The sequence below is a fragment of the Polypterus senegalus genome, chromosome 16 (assembly GCF_016835505.1).
Source record: "Polypterus senegalus isolate Bchr_013 chromosome 16, ASM1683550v1, whole genome shotgun sequence".
NCBI classification, from domain to species: domain Eukaryota; kingdom Metazoa; phylum Chordata; class Cladistia; order Polypteriformes; family Polypteridae; genus Polypterus; species Polypterus senegalus.
In genome coordinates, this window is record NC_053169.1 from 101,338,554 (window position 1) to 101,364,751 (window position 26,198).

The 26,198-nt window shown below is 43.6% G+C and overlaps 1 protein-coding gene across 1 annotated transcript in view; it reads left to right on the top strand.

The window, feature by feature from the left end:
• hhipl2 (HHIP-like 2) overlaps positions 1–4,921 on the top strand; it is a 29,113-nt gene extending 24,192 nt beyond the window's left edge. Inside the window, exon 10 of the mRNA XM_039738930.1 lies at positions 3,841–4,921. Coding sequence (XP_039594864.1) covers positions 3,841–4,808 — 968 coding nt within the window. The 3' untranslated portion in view covers positions 4,809–4,921. The remainder of the gene's footprint in view (positions 1–3,840) is intronic.
• The last annotated feature ends 21,277 nt before the right edge of the window (positions 4,922–26,198 follow it).

Sequence of the window (26,198 nt, forward strand, 5' to 3'; positions counted from 1 at the left end):
TATTTTACCTTCTGTGCTGTGAATTACTTTGCGCCATCCTCGCCACCATTTGTTTTTGCCGTTTTTGCCGTTGTCAGGTCAGTGATCTGCTCTGTTGGGGACGTTTCCTCAAAGGTCTTGTCTGCCCGATTACAAAGCGATGGGTCAGAAGGTCATCCCTTTGAATTCTTCTTCATTTGATTTTTATGATTTACAGTCTGTATTCATTTTTTCGCCAGCTTTCCCTGGCTTAATTTTCCATAAGTTGGAACCCATTTAAAGGGTTTTAAACTCCAAGGAGTGCCACCAGTTTTAGAACGATTCTGTCGGTGGTTGTTATAGCAGTCGACCCCAGAAACGTCCACGAATGCACGGTTGGCATGTCACCGGAAAGACCACATAAAAAGTGACCCTGATTTCTCTTTAATACCTGAGTTTTGAATAAAAATAGTGTGGATGTGTGAATCTAATTTTGGTTATAAGATTTCCAAATATTTGAATTGCTTTGCTTCTTTAAAACTTTGATCCTGCTTTGCATTTTGATCTTGATGAGCGATCCATGCCCATTCTTTGGTTGCGACCCAACACGAACTCTTGACTACGTTCTCCGCTCCTGGCCCCTTTCATTAAAAAAGTTCGCCAAGTTTGCGGATACAAAATCCGTTTTAATCAAATGAATTTATTCCCAAAACTAATTTCTCCAAGGTGTTGACCCTTTGCTTGTTATTTTTTTTCCTTCAATTTTTCAGTCTCTCTGTTTCAAACCCTTCTTACCCTCTGACACCATTCTTATCTCCTGGCCCTGTTCAAAAATAGTTTTGCTGTTTGTTCCTGGTGGGTGCGTTTGTAGGACTCCGCCAGGGCTGCCATTTTTCCATCAGTCCTCTTCATAATTTCTGCTTTCTCGTAAATGAAGTATAGGGAAAGTATTGGAATCTTCCAAAAATTACATTTCAAGATTTTGATCAATCTCGACGTTTTAAACCTCCCTGACTTTCTCATATATGAAGTACAGGGAAAGTATTGTAATCATCCTAAAATTCAATGTTGAGATTTTGACGAATCGCATGGTTTTTAGACCTTCCTGACTTTGTTGTATGTGAAGTATAGGGAAAGCACTGGAATCCACCAAAAACTCGATATCAAGATTTTGATGAATCTCAACGTTTTAGACCTCCCTGACTTTCTCACATATGAAGTATTGTTGAAGTATTGTAATCGTCCAAAAATTCGATGTCTACATTTTGATGAAGCTCGACGGTTTAGACCTCCCTGACTTTCTTGTATAAGAAGTACAGGGAAAGTATTGTCCACCCTGGCCATCGGACCTTACTTATTCTATGTTAATTAATGTTGACTTATTTGTATTTTTTATTGTGTCTTCTATTTTTCTATTCTTCATTTTGTAAAGCACTTTGAGCTACATTTTTTTTTGTATGAAAATGTGCTATATAAATAAATGTTGTTGTTGTAATCGTCCAAAAATTCAATATTGAGATTTTGACGAATCGCAGTTTTTTAGACCTTCCTTACTTTGTTGTATATGAAGTATAGGAAGAGCATTGGAATTTACCAAAAACTCGATATCAAGATTTTGACGAATCTCAACATTTTAGACCTCCCTGACTTTCTCGTATGCAAAGTATTTGAAGTATAGGAAAAGTATTAGAATCGTCCAAAAATTCGATATTGAGAATTTGACAAATTTCAACATTTTAAACCTTCATGACTTACTTGTATGTGAAGTACAGTATATGGAAAGCATTGGAATCCACCAAAAACTCGATATCAAGATTTTGATGAATCTCGACAGTTTAGACCGCTCTGACTTTCTTGTAAAAGATGTACAGGGAAAGTATTGTAATCATCCAAAAATTCAATGTTTAGATTTTGACAAATCTCAACATTTCAGACCTTCCTGACTTTCTCGAATGTGAAGTATAGGGAAAACATTGGAATCCACCAAAAACTCGATTTCAAGATTTTGACTAATCTCAACATTTTAGACCTCCCTGACTTTCTCCCATACAAAGTATAGGGAAAGTATTGTAAGTGTCCAAAAATTCGATGTCCAGGTTTTGACAAATCTCAACGGTTTTGACCTCCCTGTATCCGAAAATTCCATTCATGGAATTATGTCTATGTGTCTGTCTGTGTGTGAAAACACGATAACTTGAGTTTGCTTTCATTTAGGCCAACCAAATTTTGCATACGAGTATTACGTACCAAACTATCTATCTATCTATCTATCTATCTATCTATCTATCTATCTATCTATCTATCTATCTATCTATCTATCTATCTATCTATCTATCTATCTATCTATCTATCTATCTATCTATCTATCTATCTATCTATCTATCTATCTATCTATCTATCTATCAAATTTTGAGCTATTTTCCGCTAACTGGAAGTTGTAATTTACCATTTATTCATGCAGCTGCAGAGTCCGATTTATTCAACTTTACTTTTCTAATAATTGTTTAATATATTAATTTGATTTGTTGTTGATGGTTCTTTAATGTACATAATATAAAAAATATAATCATTGCCTTGTAGTTTACTCCTCAAATATCCATCCTCATATCGGAGTATACGAAAAAGTCTAGGAGAGACCACTCCCAAATTTTATGGACAGAATGTCTGGCCACCATCAAGGGGTAGAGGAGGCCCAGTTCAATGACCTCGGGATTTCACCCCTGCTTCCTGTTGTCTTTTTCGGGTATTGAGCTCAGGTACACTCTGGGAGGTTTGTGGCTGAGTGTGAAGTGGTTGGGTATGAGGATCAGCACTTTCGAGTTTCAGCTCATGGCTACCAGTCAGAAAAGGTTGGAGTTCCCCACCTCACCCTCAAGTGGAGGAACTAAAGCATCGCGGTATCTTGTTCACAAGTGAGGGAAGATGGGAGTGCGAGATCGACAGGTGGATTGGAGCAGCATTGGACGTTAAGTGCACATTGGACTGTTTGGTTGCGGTGAAGAGAGAACTGAGCCAAAAGGCAACGCTTTTAATTTACCAGTTCATGTGTATTCTTACCCTCACCTATGGTCTCAAGCTTCGGGTGGTGACTAACAGAACTTGATTGTGAAAATACGTGGCAGAAATGAAGTTCCTTCATGGGGTATTCTCAGCTCGGCTTTATGGTGAGGACCACAGACATTCAGGGGGAGTTTAAAGTAGAGCCGTTAAAAGGAGCCATTTGAGGGGGTTTGTGGTTTCTGATTAGGATGAGGCTCTCGGATGTCTCCCTGCGGAGGTGTTTTGGGCAAGTCCAACCAGGAGGAGGCCATGGGGTAGTCCCAGGACATGCTGGAGAGGCTACGATATATCTCCCAGTTGGCCTGAGAACACCTCGATAGCCCCCAAGAGGAATAGCAAGTGGTGGCTGGGAAAGGAGATGTCTGGGTGTCTTTGCTTAGACTGCTGCTCCTGTGATCTGGACCCTGATAATCGGTACAGAATGGATGGATGGATGGGATGGAACTACAATTAGCCATTGAACCTGCAAAAGCAACAGCTACCAATATAATGAGGACATGTTTACCTCACTTGGGTTGGAATCTCCGTCACCCACCACATGCCTGTTTAGACTGAAATCCTAACTCCATGATATTCCACAACGAAATCAGACACCAGGTATTTATGAACACTACATACACATGTAATTACAACGTAATATATTATCATTTTTAGTTTTGAACAGAGCTCTTTGTTACAAAAGTATTTAATAAACAAATGTTATGTCTCTGCAATGGGTGAAACATTTTACTCCAACTTTCAAAATATTTAATGTATGTCCCAGAATGCACCTAAAAGTTACGCCATGTGCACATTTTCAGTTTTTTTTTTTCTTCCCAACAGTGACTGTCCTGGAGTCAAACGACAATCTACCTACCAGGTCTGCTCCCAAGAAAATGAAAACCACCACAAGGTCACCTCATGCAGCCACAACACGTAGCACGGCAAGACCGACCACCAGCTGGCCAACTTTGACTACGATGAAACAGCCGACCTCTCGGACAGTCACGAATACAAAGGAATCTCTAACATCTGAAAAACCTAATGTGAAACTCACTATGACTACAGAGCGTCAACCTAAGCTATCATCTAAAAGACCTAATATGAAACTCACTACTACTACTACAGAACTTCCACGTCAGCTAACATCTAAAAGACCTAGTGTGAAACCCACAACTGCTACACGACCTCCACGTCAGCTAACATCTGCCAGATCTAATGTGAAATTCACTACTGCTAAGGAAACTCCACATCAGCTAACATCTAAAACACCTAGTATGAAAATCACTACGACTACAGAACTTCCACGTCAGCTAACATTCGCCGAGCAAATTGTGAAGCTCGCTACTTCTACAGAACCTCCACGACAGCTAACATCTAAAAGACTTAATGTAAAAACAAAACCAGTGTCTAAGTCGACTAAAGTGAAGTTGGCCGATTTAGGGACAAAGGTGGAATCCAAGTCTAAGACAGAAATCCAACAGCAAAAGCGTCAGAAAACGGTGTGTGTGACAACTGCCAAAAAATCGAAGGATAAACGCAAATCTACAACTACACAAAGGCTGGTGAGCTCCACCGTTAGACCTCAGGGGACTCCGGGTTTCTACCACTTTCCACCAAGTAAAACGGCAGGTAGACCTCACGGAGCTTCAAAGAAGGAGAAGAATGCAAAGGACAAGATACTCAAAGATGGTGCTGGCTCCAATACCAAGAAACTGTCCAAGGAGAAAGCAAAGCAAAAGGGCCGACCTTCGAAAGACGTGCGTCCCACGTGTGAGAAGAAGAAAGCAAAGTCAAGAGTCTGCCAGTGACGGAATTAGATGTTAGCATTTTGTTGAGCTTGAATCAGGTGGCCAAACTGAGCCAAACGCCAATGTTTAGGCATCTTTATAATTCCAAGCTATAAATATTTTAAAAGTTTTAATCTTTTTATTTTTTTATTTTTATGTACATTTTCATGTATTTTTAAAGCTTTCATTACATCTTATGTATTTTTTGACACCTCAAAAATGCAAAAAAAAAATGCAATTATGGTGGAAATTTGGTGTCTTCAAAAATGTTTAGGAAAGGAAATAGGAACCTTTACAAAAAAAAATGCCACAAAATACATTCAGAGGATTTAATTGGTTGCCCATCTAAACAATTGGACAACAGGAGAGTAGTAGGAAGGATATCTTCATGTACATCAGGGCCTGAATGCACTTTTCACTAACCACACTCACATAAGGAACTCAGCAGAGTCTCGCAATCAAAACACAGTTGTTAACAGTTTGCTTTGCAGGCCTCATTTATTTTCCTGGGTTTTATATAGAAGAAGCAAAAATGTTTTATTTGGAGGGTTTCTCAACTCAAGGAATTTAGTTCTATCAATTAAACTATTGCTGCACTGACATGCACAGAGAACATCTACCGGGCATGTGTAAGGCAACACCTCCTTCACAAGTATTTGAGGCTGCGGGATGAGACCCTCAATGAGCTTTGACATCCAGAGGCCTGGAGGTCCCCTCGCTTTCATCCCAGGATCCAATCAGAGAGCAATGGTGCTGGGAGCCGATGTTCACAGAAGAGCCTGTTTCTCATAAAGGTGGAGCTTCTGGATGGGACATTCGAAAAAAGACTGAAGTTTGGAAGAGCTGGCAAAGCTTAGGCATTCGTGGGTGACAGATGTCCGAATATTTCTTTAGGAATTAAAGTTTGATTGGCTGCTTTTTCTGTATATTAAAGGACATATTTAGATGGACCCCACCCTTCTATGTTCTCCTGTTCACTTCTTACTTTACATTATCTATCTATCTATCTATCTATCTATCTATCTATCTATCTATCTATCTATCTATCTATCTATCTATCTATCTATCTATCTATCTATCTATCTATCTATCTTATATAGTGACTTTCATATCTATCTATCTATCTATCTATCTATCTATCTATCTATCTATCTATCTATCTATCTATGTTAATAATTTTTACTGTCATTTTCAAGGTCATTTAGTTTTGTTATTAGATGTTACCATTTTGAGAGGTTACTATCCTCTGTCACTATGACAATTTCCCACAATCACAAACGGCCTTCTCACACGTCCTTCTCTTTTGTCCAGGTGGTGTCCAGGCTGGTATGTAATGTCAGGGTTATTGGTGGGTCTGCTCAGACGACAGGTGACACAAGATACAGACACAGTGGTGAACATTTTGAAATGTGCAGGGACAGCTGACAAAGACAGGGAGCGATTTGAAAATGTCTGAGGTCTCGGCCAGGGGTACCATCAGGGTCAGCAGCCTGACGAGTGTTCATTTGCACGAAAGCCCAGCCAGCGTACGTCGTCCACTCAGTCTGAACCTCTCAGTCTGAACCCTGCCGAAGTTTGTGCTGCGCTGTACGTTTAACGCTTGTAATCAAACGCACTTCATTGAAGACAGCGTCATGGTGCACCTGGGCAGCTGGAGGTTTTCATTGGGATGGCAGGGTTGTGCGTTTCAAGACAAACAGGATGGACTGCTGCCCTGTCCAGCGCTCTTTCCTGCCTTGTGCCCAATGCCACTGCAGCCACCATGACGCTGTCTTCAATGAAGTGCATTTGATTACGTACAGCGCAGCACGAACATCTGCAGGGTTCAGACTGAGGATTTAGGCCGTGAGGTTATTTTATGGAATATGCTGACCTCTAGTGGAAGATCCTGGAAAAATATGCCGAACCCTGAAAAACGCCGACCTCTGCTGGGAGCTGCTGGGAATACACATCTGTGTCTTGCGTACTCCACGTCTTCAGCATTTCTCTTTTCACCGGACTACCATCATGGAGTGGCTCGGTGAATACGCAAATGGAGTTTACAGTTTAATCTCAAGGATGCGGGTTCTGTCTTTCCCTCTGGAGGTGACACCTGCTTGCGATCCATTTGTAAAAATATATGCAAGTTAACCATAATCTGTGAAGACACTTACTGGAAGGCGCTACATAAAATGAAGACAGTTTGTTCAGTCCAGTGACTGACTCTGTGACCTTAAGCAAGTCACTCCCAGCTTTAAATCATACGTATATGGAAACAACTATACTACAGGTCCATGTTTAGATAATGCCCAGGGTGGGGTTCACTACAGAAAGACGCTATATAAAATTCATTTTTATTCTTTGCCACCACTAACATATTGTGTAACTTCACTTTTGCACCAGCCTTTGAATACTTAAAGGCACACAGTGCTATAACTCCATACTTGTATAACACCTTCGATGGGGTTTACTTTAAAAAGGCGCTATATAAAGCAGTATGTTCAGTCCCAAACCTCTGACTCATTTTGTCACCTTAACAATGTCACTTACCTTCTAATGTGCATTGCAATGTCCTCCACTGTTTTCTTAACTTAAATGCCATGTATATTGTGGTGGACAGCCGGGGTCCATACCTGGCCGGGACGCCCTGACAATGGAAGGAACGGGTGTTGGTTTAGTTTCTTCAGGACATTCTCTTCCCCAGACTGAGAGAGGGCAGCCCCCTTGGCTTGCAGCAGGGCCACAGGTTTGGAGCATGGAAGCTCAACCCGGCTGGGGCCCGTGGCCACCACCAGGGGGCACCTGGGCATTTGCTGGGCTCTGTTTGGCAGCACTTCCTCCACACCAGGAAGTGCTGCCTGAAGAAGAAGGTCGTCGGACACCTGGAGTCCTTCTGGGGTCAGCTGCCAGTATTCAACAGCCAGAGTCAGGATGAAGAAGGACAACGCCTGTATGGAGGACTGGAGGCCGAAGGACTGTGCTGTCATTGTCACTATTCTTTATATATTGCTGGGAATTGGCAGCTCAAGAATGAAGGTGTGCGTTGTGTGGTAAACCTGCGTCCTGCCTGTCTTTGTTGGGTTGGGGTGGCTGTATGCGCCCTGGCATCACTACTGGCATCACTACAGTATATCTATATATATATACCTGTATAAAGGCAGAGCAAAGCCAAAAGCATCCTGGCAAAACCTCATTTAATTGGAACAAAAATCAAGAAAATCAACAAAAAATATGTGCTGTGTTGTGCTGCTTGTGAGGTAAACTTGGCAGCAAACTCAGATCTTGATGTGCACATCAGCGAAGCCAGCAGCGAAATGAGACGCCGCCTTTCCAGGCTGTTCTGCTTTTATACTGGGCAGACCACAAGAGGCGGGGCTACCTTGGCTTCCGTGCCCTCAAGGGGGCGGATTCTTGAAGCTGTTAGGGGGGTTAAGAGCCAAGACTGTTAGTGACAGCGCCCCCTCTCGTCCTGGGGTGGTGCCATTTACTTTAGATGAAACCTGGGAGATGACCCTCTGGCACACATGCGTGACCATCTTAGATATAAACGTCTATGTGTGGAAGTGAGTGTGTGTGTGTGTGTGTGTGTGTCTGTCTGTGTGTCTGTCGGGCCCGGAAGTGCGAGGCTACAGCATGAAGTTCAAAGAGCCGGCAAAGTGACCCCAAGTTACCGAGTCGGAAGAAGAAAGAAGGACGAGGCTGCAGCCTGGAGCTGAAAGAAAGAGATGATTTCAACACCTTCTAGGGCCTGGCTTTTTACAGCAGCTAATATATATGTGTGTGTGTGTGTGTGAGTGTGGGTGTGTGTGTGGGTGTGTAAGAGTGGGTGCGTGTGTGCGTGTCTGTGTGTGTGTAAGAGTGGGTGCGCGTGTGTGTGTGTGTGTGTGTGTGTGTGTGTGTGTGTGTGTGTGTGTTTGTGTGGAAACAATTCTTCTAAGACCCCATGATTTTGAAATGTCTCGAATGGAGAAAGGCACTATATAAAATAACTGTGTACCCTGATGTCCCACCAGTGACTCAATGTGTGCCCCTCTGAGCTCTTCAGATACAAATATATGGAAACATTTATAAGGTGGAAGTCTGCTTGTGAAGGGCCTTGAAATGGTGTCCATCAGAGAAAGGCGCTATATAGAAGGCAGGTGGCATGTCTGCCCATTCTCCTGGCTTAGTTTACTTGGCTGACATCTGCCCATTCACACACACTCTCACACACACACACACACTCAGACACAAACATGCATGCACACACACGTGTGCACAAACACACACACTCACATAGACACGCACTCTCACACACACACACTCGCGCGTACCCACACACACAGACATGCACACACACGCGTGCACAAACACACACACTCACACAGACACACACACACACACTGCTGATTTCCTCCCAGTTGGTATGTTCTTATTTCTGATGGTTTCCCTTTCTTCCAGTCGACGATCTCCCTCAGTTCTTCTTGTAATGGACGCTCAGTGACTTGATGATGCGCACCATGCGGAGAGTTTAAAAGTTTAAAAGCATGAAAAGTTGGAGGCGGCTCCTTCCCAATTACTCCCCCTCTTACTGTAATCAGTAGCAGGCAGCGGCCCCCCCAGTCCCGATGTCCACCATTACAGTCGCTCACAGACGGCTTCACAAATAATTGCAGTCCTTATGAAATGTATGCACACCCCTCCAATCAGTGCTCCCTTCCTGCCACTTTTGAGGGGGATCGGAGGCTTCATCATGGAGGGCTCTCTGGCTGCCAGAGGCCCTTCAGACATCTCAGCCGTTTAGCAGGCTAAGTCCACCGGGGGGCAGCACTTCCAAATCAGATCACGCTCCCTGGGCCTGAGACCCCCAGAGGGTCTTTAAGGGAGCGCCTTGGTGGGCGCTCTATATGTGGATTAGAGAAGCTGAAGAAGATGGAAGGCAGAATGCTGGGCACTCCAGGGCACATCCTAAGGGGTTTAAAGTTTTTTGTCCTCCACTCATTCATTCATTTACTTTACTCTCTGGCTATTTTATGGCTTGATTTGTACCAGGATGCCAGCCTACTGCAAGTTCACGAATGATTCCTGTGTTTTTCAAGGAGTGAATCTGTTTTACCAAAGCAGTGTGACTTCAGCCAGGAGAGGGCAGTCATTGTTGCTCAGCTTGACGGGTTGACTGTCAGCTGGATTAATGGTGGGTCAAGCAGCAGCATCTCCCCTCAAGCACGAAAGCGAACCCCACTGGAGTCCCCTGGGGTGGCTTGGAGGGTGGATTGCCTCGCACGTGGGCCCCAAATTCCCAAAGTCTTGTGGAAACCAAGAGTGGAGGCTGTCATAGTAGGCCATTTGGAATGGTGGTGACTGGCAAGCTCATATGGGTGTGATGGTCGGGTACCCACCAACCTTTAGCTGCAGAGTGTATTTACAGGTGTAAGAGACAGTGGGCGGGTGCCCCAGCGATGGAAGGCAGCTCTTCAAGGTCAGTGACTCACCCAGAACACTAGATGGCAGCCCCCCTGGACTGCAGCCGTGCCCCGGATTCTCACTGGGCACTATGGGACATGGAGTTTAATACCACAGCCCCAATGGGTACCGTGGGCACCACCAGGGGACGCTGCATGAGCATCGGAGGAGGTCCATCTCATCCACAGCCCGGAAGTACTCCCAAGTCACGAGGATGGAAGCTTCCAGCCTGAAGAAAACTGAAGTCCTCCATCTGTCCCTGGTCAAGGGCTACATAAAGGACTGGTGGAGACCCAGCAAGCGATCCGGGAGGTAAACGACAGAGCTTGCTGGGAGGTGTGGAGGAGAGAACTGGAATTATTTTAGGGAATTGTGCTTAATTATTTGCCCGTTAACTGTGGCTGTGGTGCTTAAGGGCACTGTTACAGGAAGAAAGGGATTCAAATATCTTCTTGTTGCTTATACCCTGTTGTGCCACCTAGCGTCCTCATAGTGCATAGTGTTAGGCTGCTCCGATGGTCTCCCATCCATCCTTGAACCCCAGTCTTACCTTGCAGACACTGCATGAAGCTCAAGCCAACATGGCAGCGATGAGAAGCACCCAGGGTGGTGGGCTGGGGGTCCCGTTGTTTCTACGTTTTGTTTTAAAGTATTTTGGTCAGATGAGAGCTGACGGATATCCATTAGTGATGACATTGCTGTGGTGTCAGCGGTGGGATTTCTTTTTGATTACTTTGCCATTCTCAGTTCGTTTTTAAGAGCTGTTTGTTAAATAAATGGTATCATTAAGTTTGCTTTTAATCTGCCGTCCTCTGTACAGCTGCAGCTGCCAAGCAGATGGTGAATTTCATTTGTACAGCGCATTTTATTTTTAGGAAGCAAATTCATTTTTAATGCATAATTTATTTGTTACTTCATTTCCCACCAAATTGCAGACGTCCTACCCTTCATCATCAAGGTGAGGATGTGCCGATGAAGGCCACTGGGCTCCTCTGGGTCAACCTGCACAGCAGTGGCGCCGGGTTTGAGCTTCAAGAGCAAAGGCGCTATAAATGAAATGTGTTATTAGCATTATTATGAAAGTCAGCCTGATTGGCACAATTCAGGAGTCCCAGTGAGGGGCTATGTGACCCCCAGCAAGGATTGGCTCCTGTCTTGTGTTCAGCTGCTGGTACAGGCCCTAACTCCTCGTGACATTTGAACAAGTGAGTTAATAAATTGGTTGGATGGTTGAATTGATAATAGAATAAAATAACATATAATACAACTCACTGTACATCAGAAAAATATCTAAAATTCTCAAACTCGCTTAATTCTGGGTCATGGAGAGCTGAAGTCTACCCCAACAGAAAGAGGTGGTGGGCCGGAGCAAACCTGGGTGAGGGTCCATTAAAGCCAGCAGTTCACTAAACCAGCATGTTGTTTGGGGGCACAGGGAGAAAATAATAATAATAATAATAATAATAATAATAATAATAATAATAATAATAATAATAATAATAATAATAATAAACCTGGAGAAAAGGCCATGCAGACAAAGACCAGGAATGGGATTTAAACCCAGGACTGCTTTATGGATTCTTTTTCACATCCACTTAATCCAATGCAGGATTATACATTTATCTAAAAGCTTCAGGTGCAAGGCAGGAGCCATCCTAGGGGAAGGTTGCCAGTCTATTGCAGGATGCAAACGGGCACATGGATGTGAGGTACACTTAGAGTCACCGGTTAATCAAACACACAAGTTTGGGACATGGGGGGGAAAGACAAGGGGCAGGAGAAAAATAATAAATAACATGGAGAACACACAGACATGAAAGAGAAAGAAGACAAGGCCAAGATTTGAACTCATCACAATAAAGCAACAACGCCCACCACAGCATCATCTCTATAGTATAGTATAGTATAGTATAGTATAGTATAGTATAGTATAGTATAGTATAGTATAGCATAGCATAGTATAGTATAGTATAGCATATCACAGAATAGAATAGCATAGCATATAACACTATAGTATAGTATAGCATATCACAGTATAGTATAGTATAGCATAGTATAGCATAGCATATCAAGTATCATATAGTATAGCATAGCATATCACAGTATAGTATAGCATAGCATAGAATAGCATAGCATATCACAGTATAGTATAGTATAGCATATCACAGTATAGCATAGAATAGCATAGCATAGCATATCACAGTATAGTATAGTATAGCATTGCAAAGTATAGTATGGTATAGTATAGTATAGCATTGCAAAGTATAGTATGGTATAGTATAGTATAGTATAAAGTTGTGGAGATCAAAATAGCACAGAATAGAATAGAGTATTGTTGCATAATATAGCATTGTGCAGTATAGTTTGACATAGTATTGTAGAGCAATGCACAGTATGACACTGCAATATACCAGCGTTTCTCTACCTTTAAGTATTTGCGACCTGAGTTTTCATAACAGTTTTAATTGCGCCCCCCCCTAACATTTGTTTGAAATGTAGATGCATATTTTATTATACCTATTTAACTTTTATAGACATTTATCTAATTCTATATTTATTGTTCTAGTATTGTTCTAGTGTTCAATTTGCTTTGGTTTCAACAGATGTTTTTTTTTCATATTTTTGATTCTTGGTTTCTTTTTTTCACATCTTTGCGCCCCCCTTTTTGTTACTTTGCACCCCCCTAGGGGGGCCCACCCCACAGGATGAGAACCACTGCAGTACACTATAGTCTTCTGTAATGTAGTATAAAATAGTGCAGAATAAAATAATGTAGGATAGAATAGTGTAGTATTGCATATAGTATAGTATAGTACACTGCAATGTTGCAGATAGTACAGTACATTATGATGTTGCTTAAAATGGTAAAAGTATAGTATAAAATAGCATAGTAGTGAATAGTATAGTATAGTATAGTGAAGTGTTGCATACAGTATAGTATAGTTTAACATTGAATAGCATAGTTTAATAGAGTATAGTGTAGTGCTGCATATAGTATAGTGTAATCTAGTATACTACGGTATTGTTTAGTTTGTTGAAGTATGGTATAAAATAGAGTATGGTAATATAGTACGGTATAGTACAGAATGGTGCAGGGTTTAGTAGGTAGACGGTAAGTTTCAGGTTCTGGCCTCAGTCCTGATTTTTTGACCACTCCTAACATTAATTTCCATCTCCTGGTCCATGCGATCCCATTGTCCCAGTGGCTGAGGAGTCAGCGTCCACTTTGATCTCCATACTTTCATATAAATGGGAGACAACAATGCATTAAAAATCCAATTCTTCTCTTCGTTAAGCCTGCCTCAGTCCACTGTGGGTTGAAGGTCCCTGAAGGTTTTGCCCAACAGCATCAAGGCAGGGGTGCAACTAGAAAGGCCTGTTCTCCTTGTAATGAACCTGCTTATGCAGTTTTCGGGGGTCCCAGTAGTTCTTGATCCCAAGCTCAAACCACAAACCCCAGGCATCTCCTCAACCCCAGCTGCTGCCTCTAATGTCTGCGCTGCACCTTCTCAATAATTGCTTTGCAAGGTGACTCACTTGTAATAATGCTGACGCTCTGCTGACATCGTCATTTTCTGCGGCTCCACATAACGAACGACCGTCTGCGTGTTTGGACATTATGGCTGTTGTTGCTATTTACTACGGGTCATTTATTTAGGGGGCTTTCTTTATTGCATTAACTTGGACCGCAGGCGTCCTCATTTGCATAGCCAATTCATATTTCTTCACCTCTGCGTTACAAATTGGCACTGTAACGATGTGGAACTGCATTTGAGCCTCATCAGCACATCCTCGTGGGGTTTAATTCAAGCACGTTAGCCTCTGCGTGACACGATGGTGACACATGTTAATTAAAGCTACCTCAGCCGGCAAGTGATGCGACCCTGTCAGATTTTCAGCTTTCCTGTTTAGAGGGTCCGAAGGTTGCAGTGAAGTTCGATCAGCAGACATAATGTCACATAGTCAGTGTAGTTAGTAAGCTTTACTCTCATTTAACTTGCTTATTAAACACCATTCCTTTCATGGAGAATTATACTTACTCACTCACTCATGCATGGGGCAAAGGACACCAAGAAGGTATCTCTGACCTGGGCCACTCCGACCAATTGTCCCCACATGTGGCCCATCCTCTTGGCATCTACTTCCAGGCCCTGCCTCCAGGTGATTATTGGCTGGTGTCTTTTCCTTCTTCTCTGGAGATTCCATGTGAGGGCTCATCTTGTGAGGATTGAGACTGACTTATGGCGGGTGCAGCCCACCCACCTCCACCCATCTCTGAACAGTCTCGTCTTCTACTGGCTCTTGTCCTGTTTGCTGCCACAAGTCTTGGTCGCTGATGGTAACAAACCAGAGAGATGTTAATAAATGTCCAGATCTTTTTCATGGTGGTTGTGGTGGTCCTCCACATCTCTGCTCCATAGAGTAGGATTGACTTTATGTTGGAATTGAAGTGTCTGATCTTGGTGGCAACGGACAGCTGCCTGGATCCCCAGACATTCTTCATTTTGAGTTGAGCTGCCATAGCCTTGCTGACCCTGGCTCTAACATTGCCATCCCACCCTGCTGATCAATGGGGCTGCTGAGGTAGGTGAAGGTGTCTGCTACCTCTAGAGCTTTGCCTTCTGACGTGATGGGGATGTGCTGACAAAGTTGACTTTGAGGACCTTCTTCTTCCCTCTGTGGATGTTAAGTCTCAGGTGAGTGGAGTTCTCTGCAATGCCTCTGCTCTTTTCCTGTATCTGTTGTTGGGTGTGGGAGAGAAAGCCAAGGTCATCCAGTTGTGTCCGAGGTGTTCACTGGGTTCTGCATCACTTCTGTGCTGTGGATGTCTTCAAAACCCAGTCTGTTGCCAGCAGGAACTAGAAAAGTGACAGCAAACAGCCCTGCTTCACTCCTTTCTGCACTTGCAAGGCAACGGTGAGATGTCCACCACGGTTTATATCAGGGGTTCTCAACCTTTCTGGTATGGCAACTCAATGTTTTCCATGTAAGTGTCTTCATGACCCACAGGGGTGTGTGATCCTCAGCGTTGGGGTGATGGTCATCACCATTGGTTATTTGAGTGTGATTAACATTGTGATCCCATCTCGGTGAACTGAGCGTGATTGTCAGAGCAGGGGGAATAAGTGTGATTATCAGGCGACCCACTCACGACCCACTGCAAACCACTAACATTATAAATCGAAACAACTTACAACCTGCGGCACCCAGTAGTTAAGAAACAACAATTATATAATAGACACTTTGTATTATTTTTATTTATTATATTTATATACTGTAAAATGAAAAGTTGACTGACTGACAGACTTACCAGCTCATCTACAAAAATGCTTTTACCGTTTAGTTAAATTTAGATAGATAGATAGATAGATAGATAGATAGATAGATAGATAGATAGATAGATAGATAGATAGATAGTACGTTAATGGACGCTTGGTGGCGCTATTGACCATGAAACCCAAGAGACAGATGCAAACACTGGTTTAAAAGCACCCAGAATTATTTTAATATTCTTCAATAAAGTGCTGAAAGTGCCCAAAAGCACCTCCACTACCATAAACAATAATCAATAATACAAGAAACACAAATACAATCCTCCACTCCCAGCAGCTCCGTAACACTACCTCCCAACTCCAGCTCTGCTTGCTGGGTTTCAACCAGTCCTTTAAATAGTCTTTGACCCAGAAGTGCTCCTGTTCTTTTATCCATGTGACTCCATAGCACTTCTGGGTCAGACAAACACTGTGTTTTTCTTCAGCCCGGAAGTACTTCTGTTTCTCCATCCTTGTGACTGAGGAGTACTTCCAGGCTACCGGAAAATAAAATCCCTCGTTTCCCTGCAGCATCCCACGATGACACCCATGGCACCCAGTGGGGCTGTGAAGCTGAACTCCATCCTCCATGATGCCCTGCGGGAATCCGGGGCACCTCCATGCTGCAGGGAGGACGCCATCTAGCGTTTTGGATGAATCTGCTGGGATGAGCTGCGGCTGTCCATCACAATAGATAGATAGATAGATAGATAGATAGATAGATAGATAGATAGATAGATAGAAGGAACTATATAATAGATAGATAGATAGATAGATAGATAGATAGATAGATAGATAGATAGATAGATAGATAGATAGATAGATAGATAGATAGATAGATAGATAGATAGATAGATAGATAGATAGATGAACTTTACTTGTCCCTGGGGACAAGATGGTACATCTAAGGAGGTAGATATCTGCTATGAAACAACATTTTGATCCATCCATCCATCATCCAACCCGCTATATCCTAACACAGGGTCACAGGGCAGGGCGCCAACCCACCACAGGGCACACATACAGACCCACACACCAAGCACACACACGGGCCAATTTAGAATCGCCAATGCACCTCACCTGCATGACTTTGGACTGTGGGAGGAAACCCACGCAGACACAGAGAGAACATGCAAACTTCACGCAGGGAGGACCCAGGAAGCGAACTCTTAACTGTGAGGCAGCAGCGTTACCCACTGTGCTACCATGCTGCCCAAACAACATTTTGATATGTCACTATTCAGGGGTAAACATGATGGAGAAACTAAACACCCCAAAACCTCAAAAATGCCTTGACTGATTTCATTGAAATTTGGTGATGTTATAAAATTAATCTACCTGTTTTTCCTTTATTTGTCGATATTTATTCATATTATGCTAATGTACATCCTTGAGTGGGTTTTTTGGTAATGAAGGACAGAGCAGAAGCAATTGGTTAGCCAAGTGAACAGCACCACTAACCAAACGAGTGAACTGACGATTGAAGAGGGGCTGCTGTTCTGGACAGGAAAAAAGAGTCGGGATCACGTTCTCAACTTATATGCTAAATATCATGCAATTTACGCTCCATTACAGGGAGTATCATGTAGTATTTGGTTCTCTGGATGTGCAGCCGTTTCTTTTTTTATTGTGTCTCATGGTTGTAACCCTAGGAGGCAGGACCACCCTGACGTCACTGCTGCTGCCATCAGATTGAAGTGAGAAGGTGGGATTCAGCGGTGCTTCATTCATTTCCAACAACAAAAAAATAAAGTATCTGATCACAAAATTCAGCAGGAGACCCCACAATTAAATCAGGGATACCCAATTTGGGAGCCCAGCTGTTTTTAAGGTTAATTGGTAAATCCAAGCCAGCTGAGAGTGAGGGTCCCGTCCACGGCCGATCCTGCCAGGTTAGCCTGGAAATGCAATAAGTAAGATTTAGAAATATTATTTTATGGTTCTGCTTGGTGCAAAATACATCAGGAACATTAAAATGAATTAAAGATGGCTTGGTGTGGCTTTCTTGTAATCATTTTTTTTTCAAACATTAACAAAAGGGAAAAGCAGTTTGTTAAAATAATTTGTTACATCAGCGAGCAGGGAATTGGAGTTTTAAATTTTACGCTCGGGCGCCCGCACAGCTGACTCATGCATTTAATCTTCGGGAGCTGCTCATGCGTGTTTCTCATTTTGCGAAGCACAAAGTATTTGCCTTGAGTGTTTTTCCTTATGAATCTCTGGGCAGATGCGCATTCATTCAGCTAACTCCACATTTTGTGTATTCTGTGAAAAGACACGCAGAACTTTTAAACCTTTAACAGCGACATTTTATTTACACAGCAGATTCTCTCAACGCGCTCCAGAGAGGTTACAGAAAAGAACGTGAAAGACGGGCAGGCATCGGCACAGCAGCTAAGCGCCAGCCGTGGAGTGCGGGTATCGCTCATCGTGGACAGCCGCGCTCAATTTATCGGGTGATTCCACTGCACGGGTCCAAACGTCCCACCCAGATTGTGAAGTGGCAGGTGCACCCCAGGCACTGATCTCGGCTGGAACTGACTGGTGGCTTCAAAGCTGCAGTTAAATTTCCATTACTTAGAAAAACGAATTTGCACCCTTCAGATTTTACTGATTATCATCTTGTCTCTCATCTTCCCTTCCTTTATTAAATTTGGGAAAAATGCATTTTAAATCAATTACAACATCGTCTGTCAACTATGGATTATGAAGGCTAGGGGGCGCCACAGAGCCCCAAGCACGAATACACAAGCACAGCCCCGGGTTCAAATACAGGGGGATTTTATTACCAAATAGCTTTCATCCACAACTAACAGCGTGTCTTCTTCCTTCTCTCTCCCTCTCACTGCTACTCCACCAGTTTAGTGTTGCCTGTCGCCACTCCCAGCTCCAACCTGGACAAGGCAGTGTGGTCCCTTTTATTAAGGACCCGGGAGCAGTTCCGGTGCCAGGGCATTGGTCCGCGGGAAGAGGATTTCAGCCCCTGGGACACCTTCGGCCCACAGAAAGTGCATCACCACTTGCTACTCCTCTACAGAACATCAATGGCCACACATTGCATTACTGGTATGGCTGACTATCCTGTCCCATGCCATGCCGCTTGTGTAGAATACGATTTGGCAAAAACTGGAAATTTAGGAATGTTCGTTTGCTGTTTCTGTGTTCAGCGTTGAGTATCTTCTAATCCTGCCTTTCAGCGGTTGTCCTATATGACAGGACTGTTGGTTGACAGCTCTTCATTTTGTAGCAGTGCTACTATCAGTAAGAACTGCATCTCCCAGCAGTCCATGCAGGGGCTGTCGGGGTCAAAGGTGGTCAAATAAGGTTAAAAGGAGGGCAGGTGGCCAAAAGAGAAAAAAAGTTGCTTTTGTTGTTGTCCGTTGTGTGTTGCATTTATCTGTCGGACTGCCTGCTGTTAATTCGGCCACATTTAATCACTGGGTCCTGGATTGTATTCGTTTGTTGGGGTCTGGATCGTCAGTCTGCCTGTCAACTGAGGACTGTGTTTGGATTCATTGGCTTTCCCACAAGAAAAGGAGCGCTGCTGAACCATCCGTCCGTCTTCATCCCTTCAGCAACTACTGGTAGGACTGTGTTTTCACTTCCCTTTCCACATACAGATCGCTGGACTCAATCTCGTCACCTCTCATTTCATCCGGTTTGGTTTTTCCATGGACTTTGCTGTCTGGTGTTTGTGTTTATATGTTAAATGTAATATCGCCGAACGGGTCAGGGGTGGCATTATTGTTTTCATTTAGTTCCCTTAATTTCATTATATTCTTAATTGTTTAATGTTCCCAGTGTGCTTTATTTGGTCTCTGTTGTCAGTGTGTGTGGGTCGATCCAAGGCTGGGGGTGTCCCTGGGATCTCCTCCACTAAAATAAATAAATCACCCTCACATTGACGATGTGAATCTTAGCGGCCCCTGACCGCTACAATTTGGTGTGATTTTTTTTTGACGGTATTACTCAGCTAACATTTTGTCATCACCGCTGCCCGTAGCTTACTATGGTGTCAAACGCAGCGTCTTTTTTCTTTCGCTCCTGTGCATGATATTTACTGGAGGCCATCTTCTTTCTGAGCCAGCTGAGCCATCTTCTGCAGCTCTTCCCATGAGGCACCGGTGAACATTTTTTTGTTCTGCGTCCCCCCACCGACTGCACACCGCCGGCTACGCCTCGCTACGCCCACCTTGTGTTAAGTCAGCCGGACAGACTGAGTTTCAGAGCGGACCAGGAGAGTAAACTGAAAAAAGGGTCAAAAGTAGCGGATCAGAAACACAGCGAGAATCGTCGAGACACAAAAATCATAATGGCGGAAAATTCAGAGCCTGCAAAAGCCTCAAAATAGGCCAGAACCAAGAAAAACGATAAGATTGAGAAACTTTATTGAAAGAGTGGTCTGAATCTACAGACAGGATGGCATTTGGCATTGGAGACCTCGGAAGACAGACGTGTGACGCCGTCCTCATGACAGGAACCAAACATGGTGGCAGTCATGAAAAAATCGGGAGTGCGCTCCTTTCGACTTTCTCGTATACTCAGATATGGAGATGGATATTTGAGGAGTAAACCGCAAGACAAGGATTATATTTTTATATTATGGACATTAAGGAACCATCACCAACAAATGAAATCAAATTAATAATATATTGAACAATTATTATAAAAGCAAACTTGAACAAATCGGACTCTGCAGCTGCATGAATATAAAATTTGCCATGATAATTTTATTTTGCCGAACAGTAAATTACCACTTTCAGTAAGCAGAAGTGAGTCAAAATGTGTGTAATATAATATCTGCACACAAAATTATGTTTACGTAAAGCAAAAACATTCTCAAATATGAATGTGTTATCATTTGAACGTCAAACGGAAACTTGCGATTATCTGAAAAACCGGTCGTTTTTTTGAAAGAAAATGCAACGGGACACGAAATACTTAGAATGTGGTGCTTTACCGTAGTATGATGTGAAATGATCGCATTTTGAATGTTTTTGGTGAAACGTTTCAGGTAGAGTACCACTTCCGGTTAGCAGAAATAGGCTAAAAGTTGATAGAAATCTATGTTTTGTACCTAATAAAGTTCACTGATGGCACTGCTATTGTGGGCTGCATCAGGAGTGGGCAGGAGGAGGAGTACAGGAACCTAATCCAGGACTTTGTTAAATGGTGTGACTCAAACTACCTACAACTGAACACCAGCAAGACCAAGGAGCTGGTGGTGGATTTTAGGAGGACCAGGCCCCTCATGGACCCCGTGATCATCAGAGGTGACTGTGCAGAGGGTGCAGACCTATAAATACCTGGGAGTGCAGCTGGATGACAAACTGGACTGGACTGCCAATACTGATGATCTGTGCAAGACAGGACAGAGCACACTATACTTCATTAGAAGGCTGGCATCCTTCAACATCTGTAATAAGATGCTGCAGATGTTCTATCAGACGGTTGTGCTGAGCGCCCTCTTCTACACGGTGGTGTGCTGGGGAGGCAGCATAAAGAAGAGGGACGCCTCACACCCGGACAAACTGGTGAGGAAGGCAGGCTCTATTGTAGGCACGGAGCTGGACAGTCTGACATCCGTGGCAGAGCGACGGGCACTGAGCAGACTCCTGTCAATCATGGAGAATCCACTGAACAGGATCATCTCCAGACAGAGGAGCAGCTTCAGTGACAGACTGAGGAGACCCCACACTATGCGACTCTTCAATTAATCAACGTTAACATTATACAAAGTTATTGTCTGTTATACCTGCATTGTTATCACTCTTTAATTTAATATTGTTCTTTATCAGCATGATGCTGCTGGAGTATGGGAATTTCCCCTTGGGATTAATAAAGTATCTATCTATCTGTCTGTCTAATACTTGTATGCAAAATTTGGTTGACCAAAGTGAAAGCGTACTCAGGTTATCGTGTTCACACACACACACAGACATAATTTCAAAAATGGTAAGGGAGGTCTAAAATGTCGACATTCATCAAAATCCATCCATCCATCTATCATCCATCCATCCATTATCCAACCCGCTATATCCTAACTACAGGGTCACGGGGGTCTGCTGGAGCCAATCCCAGCCAACAGAGGGTGCAAGGCAGGAAACAAACCCCGGGCAGGGCGCCAGCCCACCGCAGGGCACACACACACACACCAAGCACACACTGGGGACAATTTAGAATCGCCAATGCACCTAACCTGCATACCTGTATCTTTGGACTGTGGGAGGAAACCCACGCAGATACGGGGAGAACATGCAAACTCCACGCATGGAGGACCCGGGAAGTGAACCTCATCAAAATCTTGATATCAAATTTTTTGCCGATTACAATATTTTTCCCTACAAGAAAGTAAATCGGACTCAGGGAGGTCTAAAACATAGAGATTCCTCAAAATCTCGAAATGAAATTTTTGGAAGATTCCAATACTTTCCTTCTACTTCGCATACGAGAAACTCAGGGAGGCCTAAAATGCCGAGTTTCATCGAAATCTCGACATCAAATTTTTGGAGAATCGCAATACTTTCCCTATACTTCGTAAAAAGAAAAACACAAAATGGTGGACAAAATGATGACTCTTTAAGCAACTGGAATTTCTAAAAATGAACATCAAATTGATATTCAGGAGTCTCAAATACCCCTAAAATGAGAGAGGAATCCATGGAGGTGAGAAACAGAAATGAAAACCCTAACGCCATCTGCACCCACCTTCCCCAGCTTTGTGAGTTGATGCCTTAAAATTCACAGAATGCGTTTGTCATTAACAGAAAGAGAAGGTGGAGTTTGTCGTGTCTTTTGTTTGTTAATAAATGCCAGCTTGGGTGGCGTTTTTCATAGCCACGCCCCTCATTACAAACCAGAAGAGGAAAGCGTCCCACCCCCGAATTTCACCTTGCCCTCCGAAGAGCCGACCTGCAGCCTAAAAGAATGTGCGCCTCTGTCTCCATTAATTCAAGTCTCCATTTAATTGAAGTCTTCGGCGATGTCGTGCATCGCTGTGATAAGTCACTCGCTCATTTGGCAGCGCGCTACACTTCCTTGCCTGAGCAGCTTTGATCCATTTGTGCATTAATAAATATGTTAATTGAGCGAGTCTGGCTGAATGTGAATTAGCGGAACAGCCGCAGCCATCACACGAATGCTGTTGTTACGTTCACTCGCCGTGGACGGCACGAAATGCGGGCCATCTGCGATGGAGGAGTTGCGTTTATAAAAAATAGATATGATAAAAGCGTAGTGAGCTCCGGGGCCACTGGGAAAGAGGAGAGCTTTTAACACGTGCTTTCTTCTTTAAAGAGAAAGGGGCGAAATCCTTAATCTGTGTGATCAGCGAAACATTTACATAAAGGCCATAGGGCTGAACAACGCGCACGTGCTGGCGAGCTATAAATAGACCGTGGAGCAGCGCGGAGTGTCTGATTTCGTGCCTGACTGAACTTGTAAAAGTTCTGCCTTTTGGGAAGAGAATGTCAAGCCTGAAAGCACAGGCGGCTCCGAAAATCCAAACGGAGCTCAGTTTTTAGAAGGGGAAAGGGAAGTGTAGGGGATGAAAAAGATCCGACACTGGACTAGGCTGGTTGAGGACCCCCACAGGCCCCTGGGAGACTTAGGTCCCTAACGAACAGTTAATCTTACTTTGAACAATGCAGCACTCTGTCACCGGCTTGTTTAATGCATTTCTCACTCTTGATTTTGGTGGGAGACTCGATCACTTCATCAAGTGGATGGGGACCCCCTTGGTCATTCTGAGTTGAGGATATTTGATCATTTCCTCCAGCGAGGAGGTCATCCTATCTGTGCACGAATACTCCATCGTTTCATTGACCGGGTGGGATCTCCCTTTATTATTTCGGTCTTCAGCTACTTCATCGAACAGATACTCTGTCATTTCATCAATCTGGGGGGACTCACTCCCCCCCCGATCATTTCTTTGTGTGGATACTCCATGATTTCATTGAGAGGCTACGCTATCTTTTTATCACGTGGATGGGGTCACCCTTGATCATTTAGGTATTCAGAGTCTCCATCATTTCATTTAATAGGGGTCCCCCTTGTTGCGGATAGTTGAGGATACTTAATTATTTCTTCGAACAAGGAGGGAGGTCCCCCTTTATAAATTCTTTGCGCAGATACGTCACCATTTTATGGAGAAGATACCCCCTCATTTCATTGATCAGGATGGTTTTCCTTTATGATTTTGGTGTTCAGCCACTCCATGGCTTCATCAAGCGGATTCATCAAGCAGGTAGGGTTCCCCTTGATCATTTCTCTATGTGGATACTCCACCATTTCATTGAGCGGATACAACATCGTTTTATTGAGTGGGTGGCTTCCCCCTTGATCATGTAGGTGTTCAGATTGTCCATCATTTCACTGAAGAGTGGGGTCCCACGTGTTTATTCCAAGTCGAGGGTTCTTGGTCATTTTTTCAAGCTAGGAGGGAGGTCCCCTTGATCATTGCTGTATCTGAATACTCCATCACTCCATTTTGAGGGTACACCATCGTTTTATTGAGCAGATGGGTTCCCCCTTGAACATGTAGGTGTTCAGATTCTCCATTGGTTTCGCTGAAGAGTCGGGGTCCTCCTTGTTCATTCCAAGTCAAGGATACTTGATAATTTCATCAATCAAGGAGGGAGGTCCCCGTTTATCATTTCTGTGGAGAGATACCTCATCATTTCATCGAGAGGATATTCCATCATTTAATCATGTGGGTGGGATCATTTAGGTGTTCAGATACTCCATGAGCAAGCAGGGGGGTTCCCCTCGACAATTTCTGTGCATTGATACTCCATCGTTTTTTCGAGCACGGGGGTCCCCACTTGGTCATGTCTTCATTTTTCAAAGATTCCCTGAGACAATCCGTGCAGACACACAGACGATACACAAACCGGGGGGCACCATCGCATCACGGGAGGTGTGAGGCTGAAGCACTTGGCACTATGGCACTGTGTCCTCGACTATCAAAATAATGAAGACCCTTATGTTTTAAAGTTGATATTATTTTATGAAGAGCTACCTAGTAAATGAATGCTTTTTATGAAAATTCTGCTTCTTTTCCCCTTTTTCTGAAAGACTACCAAGTTTTGAATTCATTTCATGGCTATTACATTGTTCACGCTTATCGATCTGATTTGCTAAAAAAAACTAAGATCAAAGATATTATGAGATTTACATTTTTTCTGTTCACTGATACAATGATCTAATTAGATTTTCCTTTGTAAATTGGAGCACTTTAATGAGGGTCACAATAAGCGGCTATTTTGCTTTGTTTCTCGTTAAATGGCAGCTTGATTCCTGGCCTATCTGCAAAACGGGCATCAAACTGCCAACTGGAAATACGGAGCTAAAGGTGTGAGTTTGTTCAACTGGAGGGGAACTTTTACGATGCCTGTTGTGGCGGGCAGCCGGGATGTCCATTTCACAGGAGGACCAGGGGAGGGAGTGGGCTCAGGGCATTATCTCCTCTGGATCGCTAGATGGCAGCCCCCCCTGGAGTGCCACAGTGCCATAGGGCTTCATGGGAGTTGGAGTTTTGTGGCTCGGCCCTGTTGAGTTCTGGGGGTGTGTGGTATAGCGGGTCCACAGCTCATGTCAAAGGGCCATTTTTAAAATAAATAGTCACCACACTTGCGGTGATGTGTGGCTGAAGTGGTTCCTGGGGTGATTTGCAGTGCGGGCGGGTCTCACTTACAGTATGTGCACAGGTGAGGAGTCGTCCGCTTCCGTAATTGTTCCCGGGAGCCGCTGATTGCCACAGGTGAATCACATCCCTGTCATAAATAGAAGCGCGAGGCGGCTAGGAGGAGGAGAAAGGTGCAACGGGTGACACCTCAGCTATACCTGCATTGTTATCACTCTTTAATTTAATTTTGTTTTTTATCAGTATGCTGCTGCTGGTGGAGTATGTGAATTTCCCCTTGGGATTAATAAAATATCTATCTACACACCAGTTCAGAAGGAGTGGAACCAGCGGGAGGTTTTATATGGTGACTGGAGTGCCAATTCTGCCAACAACCCCCAGGTTTTTCCCTGCAAGCTGGAGAACTTACATGCAGGACTGGATGCAAGAGTAACGTCATACCCAGGACGGAGCAATTGCAGGTTAAGGGCTTTACAGAGCAGAGTCCCCTTTGGCATTTTACGGGATTCGAACCTGCAACCTTCCAATTGCCAGTGCAGATCCCTAGTCTCAGAGCCACCACTCCACCCAATCATTAGGAAACATGATGTTAGTTTTCACTCGTACGCAGATGACACCTAGTTATCCCTTTCTTTTAGATCAAATGAAGTTTCTCTGATGTTGCCTTTAATTAGCTGTGTTAGTGAATTAAAGGAGCGATGGATGAGAACAACTTGTCTTTAAACACAAATAAGACAGAGATGTTGGAGGGAATGACGCTGATCACCACAATATTTTGTCATCGTTTAACTGTTGAAATCCCCATTGATTTTACTGAATCAGCCCGCAGTCTCTGAGTTATCTTTGACTCTAGCAGGTCATTTAAAGCACTCATTACAAAGTCGTCCAAATCAGGATTCTTCCATCTAAAAATGTTGGGAAATTAAGGAGCTTTCTAAATAAACAGGATTCTGAGAAATTCATTCCTGGATTTATCTCTAGTAGGATTGACGACTGCAATGCGGTGTTCACTGGATGTTCAAACTGTTCTTTATT